Source organism: Peromyscus eremicus, chromosome X (assembly GCF_949786415.1).
Source record: "Peromyscus eremicus chromosome X, PerEre_H2_v1, whole genome shotgun sequence".
NCBI classification, from domain to species: Eukaryota; Metazoa; Chordata; class Mammalia; order Rodentia; family Cricetidae; genus Peromyscus; species Peromyscus eremicus.
In genome coordinates this window covers 40,288,412-40,311,240 of record NC_081439.1, presented here as the reverse complement: position 1 = coordinate 40,311,240, position 22,829 = coordinate 40,288,412, and the positions used below count along the sequence as shown (strand labels likewise).

Here is a 22,829-nt window from a genome sequence, read left to right as displayed (position 1 = left end):
GCTTTTTTATTTCAAAATTGTCTTTGTTTTAAATTCTAAGGTCATTCAGTGAGTAATACTTCTTTCAATTCGTATGTTTAAAATAGATTGCATGTAGTTAATATATATATATATTAATTTATATGAACACATGAATTTATAAATCTCTATACAATATAGATTCTGTGCCTATACAATATTTTATTTATATATGTACAAATATATATGGTTACACCTATAATTTTCTACATTTTACCCAGCCTCATTTCCTTTTCTGGCTAGTCAGTTACTCCCCTTTTAATTAGAGAAATTGTTTTCCACTCTCTTGTCACAAACATTCATAGCATAGCACCCACTTTCAATCTCAATCGTAGTCTGTACTCAATTGTACTATGACAAAAATCACATGTACAATACTTTGAAGACCACTATAGCACTCTCTAGCTTAATTTAGTACTAAGAAACTGGCATATTGGGAGTGTAAATTAAGGTATGTTAATGTGATGAAAATGAACTCTGAATTTTGAAGACAGAAGATATATATATATATATATATATATATATATATATATATATATATATATATATATATATAGTATGTATTATAAACTGTCATTTAAAATATTGATTAAACTTTGTAATAATAGTTTGACTAATACATCTAAACAAAATATACTAATGAAATTCCTTTGTCACTTTCTTTTTATGTTTTGCATTGTTTTTTACTGTTTGGCAGGTTCATACAAGTTCTTAATACTGTTTAGTAGATTCTCCCCACCATTCCCATCTTTCATGCCTTTCGTTAGGCTGCTGGAATCCTTCCTCTTAACAAGTCCCCCTCCTAGTTCAAGACTTACTTTAGTATATGACCCATTGAGTTTAATTTGAATATCCTGCCAGAGTGGGGGGTGGGAAATTATTTACCGGAGCAAGTAAATTATCAGTGGCTCCAGCCCTGAATCAAATGACATCACAACCCAGAACAAATGTTAACTGCTAATAGTCTCTAGGGCTTGGGCCACATTGACCCTCTCTTTTTCCATGATTAAATACTGCATATTTAAAATTATACATGACTCTTAAATTTGGAATTTTCATTGTATTTTTTCAGCCATATTGTTTTCTATATAAATATTTTAGTCTCATTTCAAGTGAAGTTACAATTGGTTTATGCTTCATATCTACATATATGTATACATATTCATATATACATTACTTACCAAATCAAATACTCTTAAATTCTTTTTCAGTGCATTATTATCATGGTTGCTTACTTATAATTCATATCTATGCTACCTTTCAAAAAGTACTTGGGTTTGTTTAGTACTTAATATGCAAAAATCATGATAATTAAAATTAAAAATGGGATCATGAGCCAATTAGATGGAGAGGAAATTTAAAATTATAGCAATTAGGAACTAAATTTAAATCTGAGCTTACTGGAAATCATACTAAAATGGCAAAATAAATTGTTGGTTTAGAATGCGTGTATGGTTATTTGGAGAATCCTATATCATGAGAATTGATTGAGATAATCTCTCATAAGGGCAAGAATATAAATGGGCAATACTTTTTTCTTCTGATTTCCAAATACATAAATATAACTTTGAGAAAAATGTGGCTATGTAGCTCTAACAGTAGGATTCTTTGCTACTGACGAACTAATTGATTCAGAATTTAAAGACTGAAGATATAACATTCACTTTGAAATGAACTATTCAGCTTCAAAAACTTGTTAACAATTAGTCATTGTTTTCATAGAAGAACTTGGTGTTCTTGGTCCCCCAGAGTAAGATTTCTTCCCTGAATGTGTTTCCCCTTTAAAAATATGTACATTTACTGGTGTGAGCAGAGAGAGAAGAAACTGTGTTTGGGATATGAAGGAACAATTTAAAAAAGCACATTTATATAACATAACACCAAATAGGAGCCTCCACCATCTGAGAAAATGTGAACATGTTTGTTACAAATCTGAAAAAGCTCTCTCACCTCCAACATTTTGGAGCATGAGCTAAATTTGTATTCTAATATTTAATCTCTAAAGGAAATAAAGAAATAAAATGGATAGAAAAATCAATTACCAAACATCAATGCCAGGCTACTAATATAATCTTAGCTTGTCAGTGAACGACATTATTCTTATACCACTAAATATTTTACATAAACCAATTAATAAAATCATTTGGAAGCAAAAGCCCAGGCAGAAAGACAGAGCTGAGATAGAAGGGTGGGATGGTGCTAACAGGATAAGGATCTTTGTTAGTGAGTGTAATATAGAGATATTTTCACTTCAAATAATTCCATAATGCATCTGTCTGTGGTTTCTATTTGTGAATGAGATTAAGACTAAGATTGTGGTATGACTCTCAGGTCCCTATTCTTCTGTCCAATATTCTGCCTTAAAACATCTGACTCACCCCACTCACCCACTGCACTGTGTTTAGTACTCATATCACAACCCTTCTTTTACATTTGTGGTCTTTATCTCTCCATGTTTATGAGTATACTATTCTTTTATTTAACATCAAATCATCCCAAATACCCAATGCAAATTCTCTTCTATGAAAGAAGCTACCTGCCGGTTTCTGTGCATGCAATATTTTACTTTTAGATGTTCTCCAATATTGTGTAAAACATTTATTTCCATAGTAGTTCTACATTATTTTATTTAATCATTTGCCTAGTACCTATCTCCTCTACTCTGGGTAAATATGATGAAACAAGTGTCAATGCACATTCCTCTTTCTTTCGTAGAACTTAGTGTTTTGAATTTAATTGTGGTTTCTCAAAATATATATGCTGAAGCCTTAACACTCAACGAAAGTATATTCGGAAAAGGGGGTTTGGGGAGGCACTAAAGGTTACAGTTAATTAAGCTATCAAGCAAGATTCCTAATCTCATAGGGCTGGTTGCTTTACAAAATGAAGGAAATGTTTCTCTCACTCTTCCATTCTGTCCATTTACACGAACTGCAAAAGGTCATAGACATACCCAGTGAGTAAGTAGGCAGCCAGCTACGAAGCACTAATAGAGTCCTTACAAGAGATGAATCCTGATATCGATTTCAATTTCAATCCTCCAGAACAGTGAGAAAATATTCACATTGATTAAATGACCCAATCTGTGCTATTAGTTCTATCAGCAAGCTAGCTCATGCACACACTATCATTATTGGTCACATTATAGATCAAATATATATATATATATATATATATATATATATATATATATATATATATATATATACTCAGTGTCTGTTTCTACATCTAAATTTCAAGAATACAGTTAAGATGACATAACTCTACATTGATTGTTTAAGAAAGGATCTCACTATGTTGTGTATGCTTTCTTCACATTAAAAAAAAAGTCATCCAGTCTTTTCCATTCCTTATGATTACACGACTGTCTTCATCATATTTTTATTGCAGAAAATACTGCATGTAAACTGTTTCTCAGAGAAATAGAAAACAGGCTGTGGGCTACAGTATCTAAATACAAATTATATCTAAACATAGAAGTCCTACAGTTTGTGTGTTTGCCCATTAATGCGAAGGCCTTTCTGTTTCAAAATCGCTGTGTAAAACTATATTTTTTTGAGTTTGTTCACTTTCTAGTACATTTACAGATACTAAAGAAAAATATATCAAATCCCTTTTTTTGTTTCAGAACATCTTTACATTTACCAATATCATCTGAATTCAATGTTTTCTTCTAGACCAAGACTGTCAGCTGTCCGTATCCACTCACCCTTCATTTAAAACATCTTGTTGCAAGTATACAGATTAATCTCTCTTCATACTAAATATACACATCACAGTCTATCAGTAAATGTATGTTCATGATATCTTTTAACCTATCCTCTAATCAATTTCTTGTTTCCCAGGAACAGTGTTAAGCTTATAGTAAGTATTGGAAAAGGTCAAGTTCTTTTCACTATTATTAATTTTTAATTTTCATTACTTGAAGATGAGCGATTTTAATCTCTTACTTGGACCCTTAGTTCCAGTTCCCCCTTCTTTGCTCATTCTCTTCTCATGACCCAGGAGAATTTACAGATCACACCTCCTTATTCTTTGCCTCCTAATTAAGCCTAGTCAGTGGGGAGCCCTGTCCAGATTCTTCAGGCAGAGAAGATGATAAAATTGCTTGTTTATTTTTCTTGCTCTATTTCCATGCAGGTGCCTTGTGCTCACTCTAAAGACTGCCTTTATTATATGGTTCTGACTCTCTCCTGTGTATTCACAATTTCTACACTGATTCTGTCTTAGAAGAGGGAATAGCTTGGCTTGATCTTGTCCTTCTTTGGGTTTTATCTATAGAGCACAACATTAGTAAAATATTGCTTTATGAAGAAATACTACTCAAAATGTCCAGTCTTATATATGTCATTACTTTTATAGATTTCTTTTTTATCTCATTTTACACCATAAGGCTTTATTGTTGAGGTGTATCTAGCTATTTGTATTGCTAAAATTTTTTCATCATGTCCCCAGTTTTACATTTGAAAAGAATTTCAGTGTACTGGCCATTCACTTATAGGAAATGTGGTTTCTATATTTCCTGTTTCAGCCCTCTGCACACTGACAAAATCAATTAGCCACATATAAATTACATAAATCAATGCCAGAATTACAGTATCAATACAGTACTTATTTAAATTTCTTTCTTTTTATTTTGATCTTTACTATGCTCAGCTATATCCTTGGGAGTTCAAAATCTCATTATTAAACAGTTTTCCATGGCTCTCTTACAATTTGCCAAGAAATGCCTATTGATAATGCTCCAAATGGAAAGAAGAAAATCTTACCTTACAAATTTTCAACTGGCTTTTAATTGCTATTGGCTCTGATGGGGTGGTGGGTTGGGTTTTCAACCAGTTTTCAGCAGTAGTTGTCATCTGCTCCAAATGCTGTAGCTGATTATAAAAAGTAATGATGTTGTTTTGATACTCTAGCCAGTTAACTCTCTCACTCAGCAACTGGCAGAATTCTGCCCACCGGCTGTTCAGTTGTTCTGAAGCTTGTATGATACTTTCAGCATTAACACCCTCTAGAAAGAAAAATGAAATATATATCCCATGAAGCCACAGTCTAAAAGAGGCAATATGAAAAGCAATGTGTTTCTATTATAAGAATGTTCACCATAAAATAATTCCAACCAAATTCATTGAATTACTGATAAAGATGCAAAGGGGATATCTAATTAGAAATTGGAATTTGGTAGAGTTGAAAGTTATCAAACCATGCACATGTACTAAAATAACATAAAGATATATAAAATATGAAATAGTAGAAAAGATTCAGAAATTGAAAACTGATCAAACTTTTGATGAGGATTGATCAGGAATAAAATATACCTTAGATATTTGTAAAGAAATGTTAAATACAATTTAACATTTATTAATTAAATAAGTAAACATTTTTAATAATATATATTATAAAGACAACTCACAGTTTCATTAAAAACAGGTTTGGGAATTAATCAGAATATTGTTTGTATGCTTTTTATAAAAGAAAACACACCTCAAATCAATCATTCTCTTTTTAAGCTATAATTTCCACCCAAATATTCAGACTATACACTGATTGATGATATAAAGCAAAAAGCATTTGTAAAAACAATAATTATCTGAAAAGATTTTAATTTACTAACGTTAAAGTTTATCTACAGTTTTCAAATGGAAGCACAAGGACACATTTACTTCTCCGTAATAACCACTATATATTAGAGAATAAGTTTGTCTTTTCTTAGATGATATCTTAATTATCTGACAATGTGACATATGACTAAGCCAGTTCAAGTGTGTGCTACCTTACAGAGCAATGGAGTGTAACAACATCATAATATGTCACTGGCTAAACTACTCAAAACACTACAAAGTTAGTTCACAAAAATAAAATTTTCACAGATACACTAGTTTAGATGCAACCCCCTTACTAAATTGTATCATACAAAGAAAAAAAATTGATTAAATATGATATGATGCATTTTTGAAAATAATTAAGTCGGCACTGCCAATTATTTTGGAACACTAAATAGCTGGAGATTTCATATTTCAGCATTTATACACAGCAATTTCTAATAGCAAAAGCTCAGTACCTTCAAGTATATGGGGAACAAAATAATTTAGTAGAAGTCCAAGCTGTTCAAGAGAATTAATTTTTGTGTATGTTCACTTAAATTAGAATAAGATTTAAGGAAATCTAAGTTCTTTTAATGCAATTATATATATATATATATATATATATATATATATATATATATATATATGGCAAACATAAAGCTTATAGTAGGTCAAGCTTGTACAATACCCTTTTGTCCTTTTTAAAGAATAAACTTTGGAAAAGCTAAACTACGGGAAAACCATGGAATTCAACATTTTTATTATTTCATCTCTTTTACTTCAGTCTACTCAGTTCTTCTAGATTTTATTTTTTAAAATTATACTATTCTAGCAAACAAGACTGTTCATTTGAAACATGAATCCAACCTTAGGAATTTCAAAGTCTTATGACACCTAAGATGCCATCAGAACAAAACAGCATTTCTGAATACCTGTGGCAAAAATCTCTTCCCCTATTTGCTAGTATATTTTAAAATACAAATAATGAGAAATAAAATATAAAAAGCAATAAAAACATGGCTCCCTATACCTAGCTACACAAAAAACTCAGGGTTTCCTGTGATCAAATCTTATTCTAATTCCCTGAATAGTTAAGGGGAGTGCCAATCATATTAAGACATGTAAGTGTAATGTGATATACTACTTATGATTATTAGTTTTATAATTGAGAATTACAGCAACCTAGTTTTAGGGGTAGCCACCATGTAACTGTAGTAATAACAAGCTTGTTTGTTACAAAGTATCAGAGAGAAGAATTTAAAATTTCAATTGCATAATTACTCACTTTGAGAAAATTATCATAATGAAATATCTAAATTAATTTAAGAAATAAAAAGGCATACTTTAAAAATGCACAGTAGAAAATGTTTAAATTATGTAATGTCTCAAGATTATGTAATAGTCAAAATGATCAGATATATCAGAGAAATACTGTTACCAAATGTTTTATTTTAATAAGACCTTAGAATAAGCAAGTTCATGACTATTGAAAAATCACTATAAATCAAATATTAAGTGTTAAATGAGAAATACTAAAATAAGTTAAAAGTAGTCTGATGCACTAAATTTCGTGGTTTTATATTTGATTAGACGAGTAGATAAAACAGAGAGATTTAAATGCCTCTCTGATTCTGAGAAAGATCAAATTTATAAAAACTCTTAGAAACTGGAGAACATATATTAATTTTCATTATGGCTGATGTATCTTAATTTTTCTAAATGACAAAGCAAACCACAAAGGAGTAACAAAATATTTTGTGGTATCTATTAAAATACAAGGGATATGTTTTTATGTGTTATGTGGTCATGGCTCTCAATTCTATGATGTGAATCAAATAGGACAGGATGTTAAGTATTTATTTCTCTAAAAATAATTAAAATGAAAGTGAGAAGTAAAATTTTTATAAATCTATAACACTGTGAAATCTACAATATTTAGTTGTATAGTGAGTTTTATAACTGAATATGTGAAATTAAAATATAGTGACTACCAAGTTATGATAAATGACAATATGGAAATATATATAATCCAAACTCTGAATTTAGATATATTTAAATTCAAACTTGTCCCCCAAAACACAATTGAACGGGGTTCAGTCAAGTACTCTCATCAGGTATCATATTTCTTTTTCGTTCTAGGAGTATAATAATAAGATCAACTGATTGAGAGTTGAGGGGCTCACATAGATGGATTTCTCCACATCTTACAAATTTTAAACAACTAATAAATATAAGCAGTGTTAATATAGGAGATATGGTAAAGAACATAGAGGAAATAAGAAAACCTCATTTCCCGCATTTAGAAAATAGGAGAGACTTCTTTAATGAATTAAATAGAATATTTATGAAAACAACTGCTGAAATTTAAAAAAATTAATTTTACATAAAATATGATATATAGAAACATTTTAATGCGTTTTAAGATTCATCAATGACAAGTGATATTTCATTTTGGTTTAGGTTATTATAATACACAGTGATCCATTTATAAAATTTAAAATTGAGTGGAAGGACAACTACACTCAAAATTTAAAACAGAGAAGCACAGATAAGCATAGCTTTGTAGATAATTTTTCTGTAAATATTTTATAAGTGAATATGCTTGATGTTCAAACTTAATATAATTTATCCTTCTAAATTAAAAAGCCCTAAGGGAAATATGTTATTACTGGCACTTTCTGATATAGTTCTCAGTGTATAGAAGAATTACTGTATCTGTGAACTCATCCAACACCAAATCAATAGTTTGCTTTTTATGAAGACAAACATTAAAACAGCAATAGATAGGTTTAAAAAATATCATACAAAATAATTGTGTAACATCTTGTTTCCTTGAAAGTGCTTGCACAGATGATAGGAAACAATGTTAGAGACGGCATTAAACTTCTTGAATTAATTGAACATATATTTTCCATTTGGGGGGTGATATTAGTAGACACCTTAATACACGTCTGGAAAATATTATCTATTTGTCAAGAGAGTATTTGCCTATGAGAATTTTTACCACATTGTTTATGAGTACACATTTCATAGGATTGATTTCATTTGCTCAACTGAAAAGTTTGTTTTGTGACAGCCTATAAGTGTAAATATTTAAGGAGTTTACATATCAATCCTCTGAGCATCTGGTTTTCTAATTTTTTGTTAGCTATTTAAGAATATAAACACTGACTCACCAGGCATTATGAACAATACTTAGGGAAACCATTTTGGATCAGCACATTAGATTCTCAGGGATAATGGATCATAATCCATTCACATCTCATATTCTAAACAACCCCTGAAATAGACTATGAATAAATATATTGCACCCAGAGGAAATGGATCATTACTTGAAGAGCATCCATTAATTTTATTACTTGTGTACAGTGCATAACAGACTGCTAGAACAGTTGTAATTATGCATCACCTTCTATGCAAGTACTTCAAAATTGACACCTAAAGTGAAGTATTCCCTATCAAGTATATTCATCATCAGCTATGACGCCTGGATAAAATAATAAAAAAAAAGGCTTTTCAGTGTTCTTTTCATTAGAATAATAGCTAGAATGAAACTTGCACTTCCTGACAACTTTCTATTTTGTTGTACTTTAACTGGGGGTCACGATCAGAACATTTAGCAACCAATAGAGTAGCATAACATACAATATAAATGTATTCAGTAGTGATGATAAATGCAGATGCAAAACTCTGGAGGGTTCTGTGACCATTCTTTTAAACCACTTTTGGAAAAAAAAATACCTTTTTTAAAATTTATACTACTTACCACTTCTAGTGAATAACATATACAAAATGTTCTAACATATGCCATTTTTTTTCTGTTTCTAATGCCAGAGATGTAGGAGAATATATATTTTTATGCATATTTGTTTCTGTCAGCAACTGCCCTCAAGAAAAGTAGCTCTTATGAACTCCTTTCAAACACAAAAATATTTACATAAGCACAGGGACTCTCCCTCTTAAAGTATAAAGTTAATTTACGAAAATGCAGCTGTCAATTCACAGGATGTGAACACCGTGTAGAGCATTACCCTTAGTGTCATGCAGAAAGAAAGGAAATGTAAATGAAATTGTCCAGAACTAAAGAAGGAATAAGAAAATAGAAAATGTTTGCTTTTTTAAGGAAGCTAGCATTTCAGGGCAGTGAGGTTGACTATTAATCACAAGTGATGTGGTGGTTTATCAACAAGATGAGTCAGAACAGCTACAGTCCCTACCAACATGCCCATCTGACAAAAGTGTGCTATACTCATGCAAATTAGTTCATGCACATGAAACATTTAAACTACAAAGCTAAACATAAAAAGTCTTAGTGACTTAGTTTACATATGCGATAGGAATCCTTGTTAAGCCTTATTATTATGTTCAATTTAATTACAATTCTGGGCATAATGGGTATCACCTTAAATACTATACTCTAATACTCAGGGCATGAAAATTTTGAAATGTTCTTTTAGTATAATATACTAATAATTACCCTGAAAATTAACACCAAAAAAATAAAAAAAACCTACATTTGGAAACTGAAAGTGAAGTACCATTTAATATAGATAATACCGTTAACTCTATTACATCATTATAGTTACTTCCTCAGGAGGAAGCATTCCATAGTTTAAGAATTAGGACTTGGCCAGGTGGCAGTGGTGCAGGCCTTTAATCCCAGCACTCGGGAGGCAGAGCCAGGCGAATCTCTGTGAGTTTGAAGCCAGCCTGGTCTACAGAGTGAGATCCAGGACAGGCTCCAAAGGTACACAGAGCAAAATCCAGTCTTGAAAACAAAACATGCACACAAACAAACAACAATAAAAAAAAAAAGAATTAAGGCTTGAGTTATACTAATAATGTATATTTCCATGAATGTTTGGACACAACTATCTTTGATCTTCGATATTTTAAGTATTATTAAGGTAAGTAATTTACCTGGACAAATTGTCTCTTTATGTTTTATGTGTGTGTATTTATATGCCTATAAGAATAATACTTAAAAAAATAATGATTCCTAATACTAAATAGATGAAATCAAACTATATAATGTTCAGGAATAAAAATGTGCATGACATACAAAATTTTGGTTCAAAGATTTCTTAAAATTCTGTAATTTCATTATTAAACAAAAGTAATTGTCTTGAGTAGTTAATGAAATTTGCAAAATAATACTATAAGAATCCAGTGTTGATGTGTTATCTGCATCACTGGAAATTAAACAAGATAAGTTGTCCGGTTAATGGCTTATTTATTTCAAATTTAAAATGATTTCTTCCCATTTTGTATTTTGACAAATAAAAAAATAAAGCCTTAAAGAAATTTATACTAAATTGTTATCAGGAAAAATAATGAAAGAATTTAGATACTATCTCAGTGTAACAGAACTAAGGAAATTTGGCACCTAGCCTAAGCTCCAAATTACTCTCACTAAGGTTATAGTAAGCTAACGGTTTTTTTGAGACTAAATATATGATTCTAAATCTATACATTGAAGATATATTTCACAAAGCTTTATTTCCGAGCAAAAGTCCCTAATAAGAAGAGGTACCTCTATCCAATACCATGTCAAGATAATCCTTATTGATATCCAAACAAACAATTGGTGATGACAAAGTAAGATAAACAATATGTTACAGTTGCTGGCTTGGTATTTAGGGGGAACTCCTGAGAGTGGGAGTATCTCTGACTCTTTTGCCTGCTCTTGGGAACCCTTTTTCTCCTAGGGTGTTATCACATGCAGCCTTGATTTCTGTTATCTCATGCAGCCTTGATTCCTGTTATCTCATGCAGGTTTGTTCCTGGTCTTAGTATATCCTGTGTTATGTTTGGTTGATGTCCCTGGGTGGGCTGCACTTTTTTGGGGGGAGACAGGGGATGTTCCTAGGGGACAGGGGTTGGAGGAGGTCTGGGAGGAGTGAAGGAAGGGGATTATGTGGTCAGGATGTATTATATGAGAGAAGATTAAAAAATATGTAAAAATATTTCATAGCATAATTCTAGTAAAAAGGCCTTGAGGTTTCATACACAAACCTTTTGCTCTTACATAAGAATTTATATTAAAAATTAGAAAGACATACATTCCTTTAAAATATATCAAAATTCTCTGAAAATTTCCAGAAACATGATTTTATAGAGAATATCATTTCTATTGACTATCTCTTATTGTAATTTTTGATCATGGAAGATCACTTATATTCTGATAAATAGAGTTGGTATAATCACAAAGAAATCTCTAGGAGTGATTTGACTGTAACTTGAGGACAATATTTACAGGTAAAATTAACATCCATTTACATGAGGTCCTAAATGAATTATAGTAATTCAGCTCTCATTTTACCTTCCCATAAATAAAATGGTACAAATCTTATAGAAATAAATCTATAATGTTTATTATAAAAGTTTATAAGGAAAATATATGATAAAGATGCTTCTTGACTTAATTTAAATGCTTCACTAATGGAATTGTTGAAAATCTTGGATAACACAAAGGTTAATTTAATTTTCAGTTTTATGAACCATACCTCTTGGCTCTTTGGTAAAGGAACATTTAAAAATTTTAAAGATGAGTCCCTCTAAATTACAGCTGGACATGTACCCAGATAGTTACTATATTTCTGACTTAATTTATAATTTGCATAAACTGAGAAAATAAGTATTATGTAGATTTTTTTAAAAGATAAGGGAGAATAAATAGATCAAAACATTTGAATCAATTGTTCAAGTAATTACATAAATAGTCTTGCTTAATGGGACAGCAGAACTATGGGCTCTGCAAATGCTTATTCTCATTACGACCCTAACTTGGGCTTAATTAAGTTGATCCTATCCTATCTATACTAGCAGACAAGTGAATAGCCTAAAATTTGATCAAGGCAAAGAAAAAATTTCAAACTGCACTCCCATAAATCTACTGATCATTGCTATCTATCCATGGTACTATTTTTATTCAGAGTCAATATTTCCGTACCATTTCTCAAGTACTCTCAAATGTGCATTGTTGAATAGAATTTAATCAGTTAATTAGTATTTATTAAAGACATCCTATATGCCCCAATTTTTCTGTACACTTTTAGAAATTCTGTATGATGACAAGTATCTAGATAATTGATTTTAGCATTTGCCATTACCTTTCATCTCTCTGTCTAGTTTCACTTAATAAACACTAACTAAATATTTCCATTCATTTGTACTATTAAAACATTTTAAATAATTATGTATGTGTATATAAGATGATCTCAGGTCTGCTTGATATTTTATTACAAAATTAAACAATTTGAAGCTGAAATTATGGATTTTATAACATCATATTTAAATACAAAGTAATAATGTAATTCCTAGGAAATTTTATAGAATGATTATAAGACTATTTTGGATCATGTAATTTTATTTGACTGAATATACTATTAAAACCATAATTCAAAATTACCAAGCAACATGTATAAATATATAATAATTGATTTACTCAATTCTCAACTGGCATGTCTTCCTGTTTTTTATTTTTAAGCTAACACAGTTATGAGGCTGATTAAAAGAAGAAAATGAATTGATTTCCTAGGAAAATAATTGAATTTATTAATGACAACATGGCAATTAAGACTAAAAATAATTCATATAAAGAAGTTATGATGCAGAATTTAGGCAGTTTCTCAAAAACGCTGACATGTACATAAAACTTTGTTTTATTTGTTTATCATACACTCTTGCAAAATAAAAATAAACTTGTCCAGAAATTACTTTGAAATTTTTTATAAAAATACTTTTATTTACAAATGAATACAAGTTTAGAAAAGACAACTTGAAAGAAAAGGATTGCTCACATGACTTTACAATATTCTGTACAGACAGATTTTCAGGTGTGATTAGCAAAGAATAATTGTAATTTTTAAAAGTAGGATAATATTACAATGCTACATTTGTGCTTTTGTTTCACTTAGAATACACATCTTTTTATAAGACAAGGTACCATACAAAACATGAGAATATTAGTAGTATTAGACTGAATCCTTCCACCAAATTTTAGGTTATTTGTAAAAAATGTTGGTAAAATTATTTTTTTAAATTATAATTGCCTTTACTTAATATTCTTCATATGCTTCCAAAAACAATTATCTCAGAAAAGCTCTGTTTTCTTAAACTTATTTTAATAAATTTTATCAGTTTTCTTAAAATTAATCTCTCTAATAGATTTATTAAATATTCTACCACAACTCATTTTCAACCAATGGGCTCAAATTGAATTTACCCCAATAATTTGCTTAGCATGAAAGAAAAATAATAATAAAAATACAAACTTCCTTTAATGTAAATTTGTATCCAAGAAGGGCTTGTCTGATATAATTTAGCTGATAAATATGAACCTGAGTGTTTATCAAATCTCTAAGAAGATTATTTAAATCAAGTTCATGTAATTACCAGTCACCATCTGTTCCACCAGGGCCTGAGCTGATCTGCTGGCATCTTGCAGTTTTCTGAACTTCTCGGCTTTTTCTCGTGCTATGGCCTGCAGCATGATAGCAAAGGTGAGCATTTCAGTACAAACATTCTGAGTCTACACAGTAATCATAACTGGAACCTGATTTTTCAAGCCTTATGATACTTCATTTTATCAGCTCATTGTGTAAATCTTAGAGCTGTTTTCTCAACAATATTCAATATTCAATTCCTCCCATTTTCAAGGAAATCAGGGTTCATATGCACAGAGTTTTCTGAATTATTTGTTCACTATTTGTGACCAGAATTAACCTTTGAACAATAACTATAAAATCGTTCAAATTAACAAGACTAGCATTTGCCAATTAGCTTATTTACTAATAACTATATAGACATAAAACCTTTAAAAACAAGGAATTAAAGCTATAAATTACTATTGTGAAAAATATGTTATCTGGGACAGCAAGATAGTTCAGCAAGTAAAACTGATCACTGCTATCCTAACAGCCTGAGTTCAATCCCTGGGATCTACGTGGTAGAATTCCCACAAGTTACTTCCTGCAAGTTGTTCTTTGACTGTCATACATACTAAGTAGCACACTCATACCTATATAGGTACCCATGCACAAATAATATATTCTAGATCAGATTTTTCAAAGCAAATCATTTACTATACAATGTATTATTATCAACTATGAAGAGTGAACTAAAATCCTATCATTGGCATTACTTGAAGTACCTACAACCTATGAGAAAAATATAAATTTTCTACTATGCAGCAAAAGGCAGCAAAGAAAAACCCTGGTTTATATCCTCAATGCAAAGCGTGGAAAGTGAAAAGACACATTTTAATATCTTGGATTTCACTTGAAAATTTCCCAACACATAAATTGCATTGTTTTGTGAGTCTGTGTTCCCAGAATCCCTATCCAATTAACAGAGAAAGCTCTAGGATGCCTTTAAATTCAGTTTCATAAAAAGGGAATTGGACAAACATGAAAGGTTCTGACTTGTCAATTGACCTGAGAAGTCCAAGAAAATAAAAGTTACCCTAGCATCTCCATAAGGTTAAGATCAAAGACAAAGTTCTAGCATTCATTTTTCCTCAACTGTTCAATTTTGGTGTGACAAATTTCCTGTGTTTAGCAGTTTATTGGCACACGATTACTAATAATGTACTACATTCTTCACTAAAAAAGAAAAGTTATTCATAATGTACTCTGAGAATATTTGGAGAGAAATAATGGACACATTCTAAGTAATTATATAATACTAGCTATCATGAGAAACAGGAGGTTTATTATTCTTACTTGTATTACAATATATAAAATATGAAAAAAAAACAAAAATCTTGTGTTCAAGTACAATAAAGTGAAAAAAGACAATAAACAATAAGCTGTTGTTCCTTGTGTTAAATGTTTCAGTTATGGGGCTATGGAGTTTTTCTCCATGGTTAAGAGAGCTTCCTCTGAAACCACAAGGACCAGAGTTTGGATTCCAGCACCTATGTATGAAACTTGGCTTCCCTTGGCATACCTATAACAAAAGCTCTGATGGGGGCAAAAATCAGAGGAATGTTAGGGCTTGCTAGATTCTCTTCTAGGTGAGAAAATTCAAGCTGTGGTTTAGAGAAAGATACTTGCCTTGAAGGAAAATTATGGAGAATGAAACTCATCCAAACCCCTACTCTGACATTCACTTATGTGCCCCCCAACACACAAGGGGGGGGGCAAAGAGACAGAGAGAGAGAGAGAGAGAGAGAGAGTCACATTCATACATAAAGAAAAAATGTTTCCATTAGGTTTTATTGTCATAGTACTTTCCTATTTGACTATATTGATATTTTACTTTTCTTATAAAAATTATACAAAGAAAAGAAATAGACCACCATATAGATTTCAATAAATAAACTATATTAATAATACCTTTCCAAATGTCATTATCATAATCTCTTTATTCTGAGTGTCTAATAAGATGATCAATTAGGATTGTTATCTAGAGTTAACTTTACATTAGAATATCTCAGTAGTAATATTCGGGTATAAAGTGTCATTTGTATAACCACATTTTCCTGTGCTTCTTACATAAATAAAGACAATAATATCACCACAAAAACAAATAACTATAGAATAAGCATTATTACTCTCCTGTTTTGACAGGGAAGAAAGGTAATCTTGTTTGTGAAACGTTTGAAAGTATCAGTATTGCCATTCCAAACTCAAGTACCCTATACTGCATATAAATTATATTTTATACATATTATTTCTAACACATTTCACAACAGTTGTGGTACAGAAGAAAAATGCATTATAGTATCTTATTGTATGCAAGTTAATGAGCAATAAGACTATATGCCAAATCAAAAGGAACAGAAATTGTAAAAGTATAAGTCTAAAACATGAAACAATTTCTTCTGTCCTTAAATTCAGCACTCTCTCAATACAATCTGCTTCTTCTAGGAATATTTCACTGATAATTCACTTAATAGGCCTGAGTATACCAGAACACAACTCATAAAGATGAAGATTTAGTATGGGTATTCAAGATACTTATCTGTTATTAATTCAGCATGGGCACCAAGGTATGAGAAGAAATACATGACACTGGCAGTCACTGGTAACAAACATCTGATATAGTTCAATTGCTGGATCCATTTATGAGAGGCACACTGTATGGCCAAAAGCAACTTATGCATATATAGAGAGATAAAAGCCCAACAAAAGCAGTTGTTAGCACTATTCACACACCTGTCAATTTTGAGTTCAAAGTACTGCTGTTAGATAAAAGCATGTTAGAAGGGAATATTGGATAGTGAAGAGAAAGTTAAGCACAAGGAGCATGACTAGACAATGATGAGTCCGGCAAACTGAATTTCACACACAGGTGTAGATGTTGGATCACAAACAATAACACAAAGGGTAACAAATGAAATGGTAAAGAAAGTAACAAAATTAATGGATATGAGTTTTTATCTTTGGTATTTATCTTTTATTTGCATGTTTGATTTATCACTTGCTATCTTTTTTTTTTCATCTTCCATAAATTCTTTTGTTGAAATATTTAGAGTTCTGTCTGCTATTATACTAGTTTGGTTATTTTTAAACTCAATAATGTGATTCAAATGTTCTGAGTCTCAAAGTTGCCTCTCCTAACTAGCAATAGCAAAGAGCTTCTTAGCGGACTAAATGAGACTCTTCAGATAGTCTCCAAAGTAAGATTTTTTCTTAATAAAATATGATAATAGGAACTATTAATCTGGGCGAAACATTAGGACTAAATTAAACAAAACACAATATGGACTCATTTTAATTTATGATGGCCTCAATCGTCTTGAAATTGAAGAGCACCAAGAGCTGAGTAGATTATCTTGCATATGAGACTATATTAGCAATCTCCACATTAGAAGTTAAGGGAGAAAAAACATGATCAAAATATACTGTACAAAAATAATAAAATATCAAAGAAAAGAAAAAAAGTGTTAATGAAGTTTACTAAGCATCACTGAAATTTAATTCTCTTGGGATATGAGTACATATGCATTCTTCCTCAGATATATAGATTTTTATCTTAAGGTACTTGGGATCAGTAAGTCCTAATATTTTACCATCTTCCAACTTTTTGGAGAGACATGCATAAAGAACAGAGAAATGTTAAGAGCCCATACCACACACCAACCAACATAATGTCTAGAGGTAACAGTACTGTGCTGGGGATGTCTTTCTGTATGCTGTGAATGTGTTTCTCTGATTGATTGATTGATTGATTGATTGATAAATAAAACACTTATTGGACAGTAGCCAGGCAGGAAGTATAGTATAGGCAGGATAAAGGGAGAGGAGAAAAGTGGAAGGTTGATTCAGGAGACACTGCCAGCCACCACTGCCATGAGAAGTAAGATGCAAAGTACCGGTAAGCCTCAAGCCATGTGACAACTTATAGATGAATAGAAATGGGTTAATTTAAGATAGAAGAACTAGATAGCAAGAAGCCTGCCATGGCCATACAGTTTGTAAGTAATATAATTCTCTGTGTGTTTTCTTGGGTCTGAGTGGCTGTGAGCCCCAGCGGGACTGGAGAAATCTCCAGCTACAATACTGGAATTGGATTCACAGATTTTTTTAAGGGTATTGAGTTTTGAGAAGGAATACACTGACTTTCCATGTGTTTATGTTAGGAAGTTAAAATGCTCTAGAACACAAATAAATTAAATCAAGAGCAAAAGCAAAGTAACCTATTGCCTTACTCAGCCTATCAAAATTGTCACTATCAAGGTCAGCAATGCCCACCCAAGTATAGCAGGACATAGCTGACTTTCAGGTCTCAGTTTACTTATGATCATAATTAAACTATGGAATTCCTTTTTCCTCATGAAAGTAATTACTGTTTTGATTTGTGGATTAGTAATATGCATAACTTTCCTCTGACTTCAAGAGCACCTGTCCCTGATATTACTTCCTGGTTCCTGTCCATCTCCTTGAGCTTTAGCTTTCAAGCATCAAATCTACTTAACTTAACTGAACTTAATCAGGTCAAATCTCAAAAATCTTTTCATGCTACTAGCAATAGTGGAGAAGCTTGCCCCAGAGATCAGACCAGTGAATACCCTAACTGTCATCACAGAACTTTTCTCTAATGACTAATGGAAGCAGATGCAGAGATCCACAGCCAATCACTAGACAAAGCTCCAGGAGTCCAGTCAAAGAGAGAGAAGAGGGATTTGATGAGCAAGTGCATCAGGATCATGATGGGGAAACATGCAGGGATGATCAAACCAAACCAGAAGGAGCTCATGAAAGTTGCATCAATGGTTATGGAGCCTACATGGAACTGGACTAGGCCCTTTGCATGGTAAGACAGTAGTGTAGCTTGATTTGCTTGGGAGGATGCCCCCTGGCGGTAGGATCAGAATTCATCCCAGGTACATGACAGGGCTTTGTGGAGCCCACTACCTATAGTGGGACACCTTGTGCAGCCTTGAGGCAGGGGGAAGGGATTGGACTTGCCTCTACTGAATGTGCCTCCACATGGGAGGCCTCACCTTCTTGTGGGAGGGAGTGGGAGATGGGTTGGGAGGGGAGGCTGTGGGGGGGCAGAGGAGGGAAGAGGAGGAACTTTGATTGTGTGTAAAATGAATGAAAATATTTTCTTAATAAAATAAATAAATAAATATCTTTTCATGAGCTAAATATATTTCTTCTGTTCTTTTTTCCACAAAAACTACACATTTTGAAATCAGAAAATCTTATTTGTTTTGGACTAGGAAAGCTCAGTATAAGAATATTTGTCTAGCAGGTGTTAATGTCCTCAGTTTAATCCATATCAACATAAGTAATCCCCATTGACACAAATACACTCTCTATATCTATCTATCTATCCATCTATCTATCTATCTATCTATCTATCTATCTATCTATCTATCTATCTATCTACCTACTTATCCATCCATCTATCTCCTATTGGCTTTAATATCAAAGCATATTCAGATAAAATATTATTATTACTATTTTCATTATTACTATAATAGTCAAAGTAGATATTTCTAAGAGAGATGTATGTTTTGAAGTTTAATATTAAAGGCTAGGGATGTAGTTCATTGATGAATGCTTATCTAGCATATGCAAAGCCTGGGTTCCATGTGAAGTGCTTCAAAATACAAAACATATATACCATTAAAGGAGATATATATATATATATATATATATATATATATATATATATATGATAATATGTTTTTAAGGTAGTTGGAAAAGTCAGTCACATTAAGGACCAAGCTCAACACTCTATAGCACTGTAAATGTTCAAGCCCTGCCAAATATTAAACTCTTTAAACTTTTAGAATTTGTTTCCTGTCACTAAAGCCATTGATTATTTTGCCTCAGGAACATACTTCCTGATACCAGATACAACAAGCACGTCCTTACTTCAGAACTATGCACTGAATCTTCTGTCACGTTCACACATGGACACACAGATACACACACACACACCAAAAAAATACAAACACAGACATACACACAATGACTACCTAACTCTCATTTCTCCTCTACTTTTCTCTATGACATGTATCACCAACAGCATTTATTTTATAAATGTATATCTTCCTTGCTGAGTTATAAACTACATGATTCCAAATATCTTCATCTGTTTCCTTGCACAAGATAACACCAATCTCTAGAATACCACTAGACTTAAATTTAGTGTATAATAAAAGCTACCATGCAGAATGACTTTTAGAAAATTTACAAATTTTTTACTTTCTTCTATAAAGCACTTATGTGATAAGTACACCTTTTGGGCCATATTGTTTATGGAAACATACCCCCCTCATTATTATTTTTATCTAGTTGTTTTTCTCTGGAAAATAAGTTCTGCTTTTACGTTTGCAACTTTTCATATGCTTGATCTCTGTGTATACATATATATATATATAATTATTTTAATATTAAAATCACTTTTATATTACAATAGCATAGTTTTGAACCATTTCTTGACATACAGAATAGCAAATGCTTTGTTTAACATTGTCCTATATTTAAAAGAGATACTAAATTATTTACTATAATGAATAAAATTTCAAGTCAAAAATATAGGAATCCAAAAGACCCTGTGAACCATTCTAACAATAATGTAAAATAAAATATAGGCTCATAAAAGTTCCTAATAGATCATCAGGAAATTATAAATTCTACAATGCATAACTCAGTGTGCAAAAACAAAAGGTAACTGCACATTATGAAATAAAGAATATAATAGAAGAATAAAATAATATAAAAATTACACATAAAGATAAGTTTACTGATCAATAAGCAACTTAAAATTCATGACATTTGTTTCTCCTCCTTTATTGGCTTTTCTGAAAAGTTTTTTTTTCCTTTATCAATGCATTTTCTGTAATAATGTGAAAGTAAGTTCCAGATTCCCAATGGCCCTAACTTCTCTTTAGAAGCAATTAATTTTCTATTCACTTAGCATTCCATAATAAAGTTTTGTGCTTTGACAAAGAACTAATTTATCTACTCAAATGTTTATTCAGAAGCTGTAGCATCTTTCATATCTGTAAAAGAACTTGTATTTACATAACCTGTGTAGCTTTAGAAATAATTTCTTTGTATAGATAAGCATTTATTGGCTTAAATACCAATTTCTTTCTTAGCTTTAGTAAACTGAAATAAATTCAATAAACAAAACAGCATAGACTAAACAAACACAGAAGTAAGGTCCATGTCCCATTTTCTATAAACCAACAATTAGATCTCTATGTTAATGGCTCTAAATCATTTGGACAATTAAAATGGGAACAGATCCTGCTAGGCATCATGAAAGCACCTGGGAGATGTTGACCTTGCCAAAATTTTTCATCCAAAGACCAATAGGAATAGACCAGAACACTAACTATGTTAGGATGCTTTTTATTTTTTAAAAGAGACATGGCAAGTGACATGCAAAATGAGCATCTGAAAACAATTTCAAGGTGGTTAATATTAAATTGGAACTAGAGGTAGATGATGAGGAATAAGGGAATTGTGATTGCTTTTTGTTTAATTGATAGTATGAGGCACTAGGAGTATTGATTTTCAGTTTTCTTACTTTTTCAAAACTCATGAAGAAAGTAGAATAATGAAATCTATGATTTTTTTCTAATGAATACTTGGGCATATCAGTGAAGATGAGGGATACTTGATTGCTTAGGGTAGCTTGTAGCTACTGGTACTAAGAAATAATTAGATTCAGTGGCCTTCTCTAGTGGTGGAATTCTTAGAAAGTATTCAACGGGGATAAAAAAATCATAGACACGCGCCAAGTCCCAGCATAGGAGCATCTAAGACCTCAAAGATCTAACTCAAAAGCCAACATAGCTACTGCTGCTGCTTGGGTTTTTCAAATTACTATAAATGGAAACATATCAGGATTACATTGAAATCATAGTAAATCTGGTTTAGCAAAGTTGCTATAAAAACTTTGAAAGGAATATAATGATAATAGCAAGGTGGACCAACTAATAGATTGTCACATTATGCAAATGAATGCAAAGATTCTTGTTAGGTATAATTCTCACTGTCATATAGGATTGCAGAGAAATTCTACAGTTTTAAATATCTGGTAAGAGACCAGAAATCAACATCCAGATGGGCTAATTTTCTGTTCAGCTTCTGGTTAAGGGGAAATAAAAGAGAATGAATAAAAGTAGGATAGGGAGGTAATCACTTATATTTTAAGTTTCCAACCAAAGATTCTGGTAAATTTGTCTAGTAGTTTCTTTATCTTTTAAATAAAATCCTAAACTTATACATAAAATAACAAAGTACATCTAATGATGGACATCACATGTCATCCCATTGACTGTGCATACTATATAATCAGGTTTTACCCACCTAATTAGATGTATTGCTCTGGACTTTTAGGGAAAAGTTATGAGAGGAAGATATATATCTGAGAATACTTACAGCTTAGATGTCATTAAGGATTTATTTTATTTTATGTGTTTTGTGCAAGTGTATGTATGTGAACCACCTGCATGCCAGGTTTCCACAGAAATCAGAAGGTATAAGGTCCCTTAGAATGAGAATTACAGGTAGTTTTGCATGATCATGTGGGTTTTGGGAAAAGTAACAGTTATTCTGCAAGAGCAGGGAGAGTTCTTAACCACTGAGCCAATTCTTTATACCCTTAGATGCTATTTTAATGTGAATGAAGATAGAAACTTCTAGAATAAAAATAAAAGGCCAAGTTTGAGAAACTTATTCTGAAAGTAGTGCATTGGAAGAAGTGACAGGATATGTCAAAATGCATAATACATAGTAGTAAGTTGAG

At 31.5% G+C, this 22,829-nt stretch overlaps 1 protein-coding gene across 8 annotated transcripts in view; it reads right to left on the bottom strand.

Moving 5' to 3' along the window:
* Window positions 1–22,829, bottom strand: part of Dmd (dystrophin) — a 2,092,376-nt gene that overhangs the window by 1,348,398 nt on the left and 721,149 nt on the right. For all 8 annotated transcript variants that reach the window (XM_059250112.1, XM_059250109.1, XM_059250111.1 and 5 more), the window contains 2 exons: window positions 14,001–14,088; window positions 4,788–5,029 (listed from right to left, as the gene is read on the bottom strand). In XM_059250112.1, the coding sequence (XP_059106095.1) occupies window positions 4,788–5,029; window positions 14,001–14,088 (330 nt within the window). The remainder of the gene's footprint in view (window positions 1–4,787; window positions 5,030–14,000; window positions 14,089–22,829) is intronic.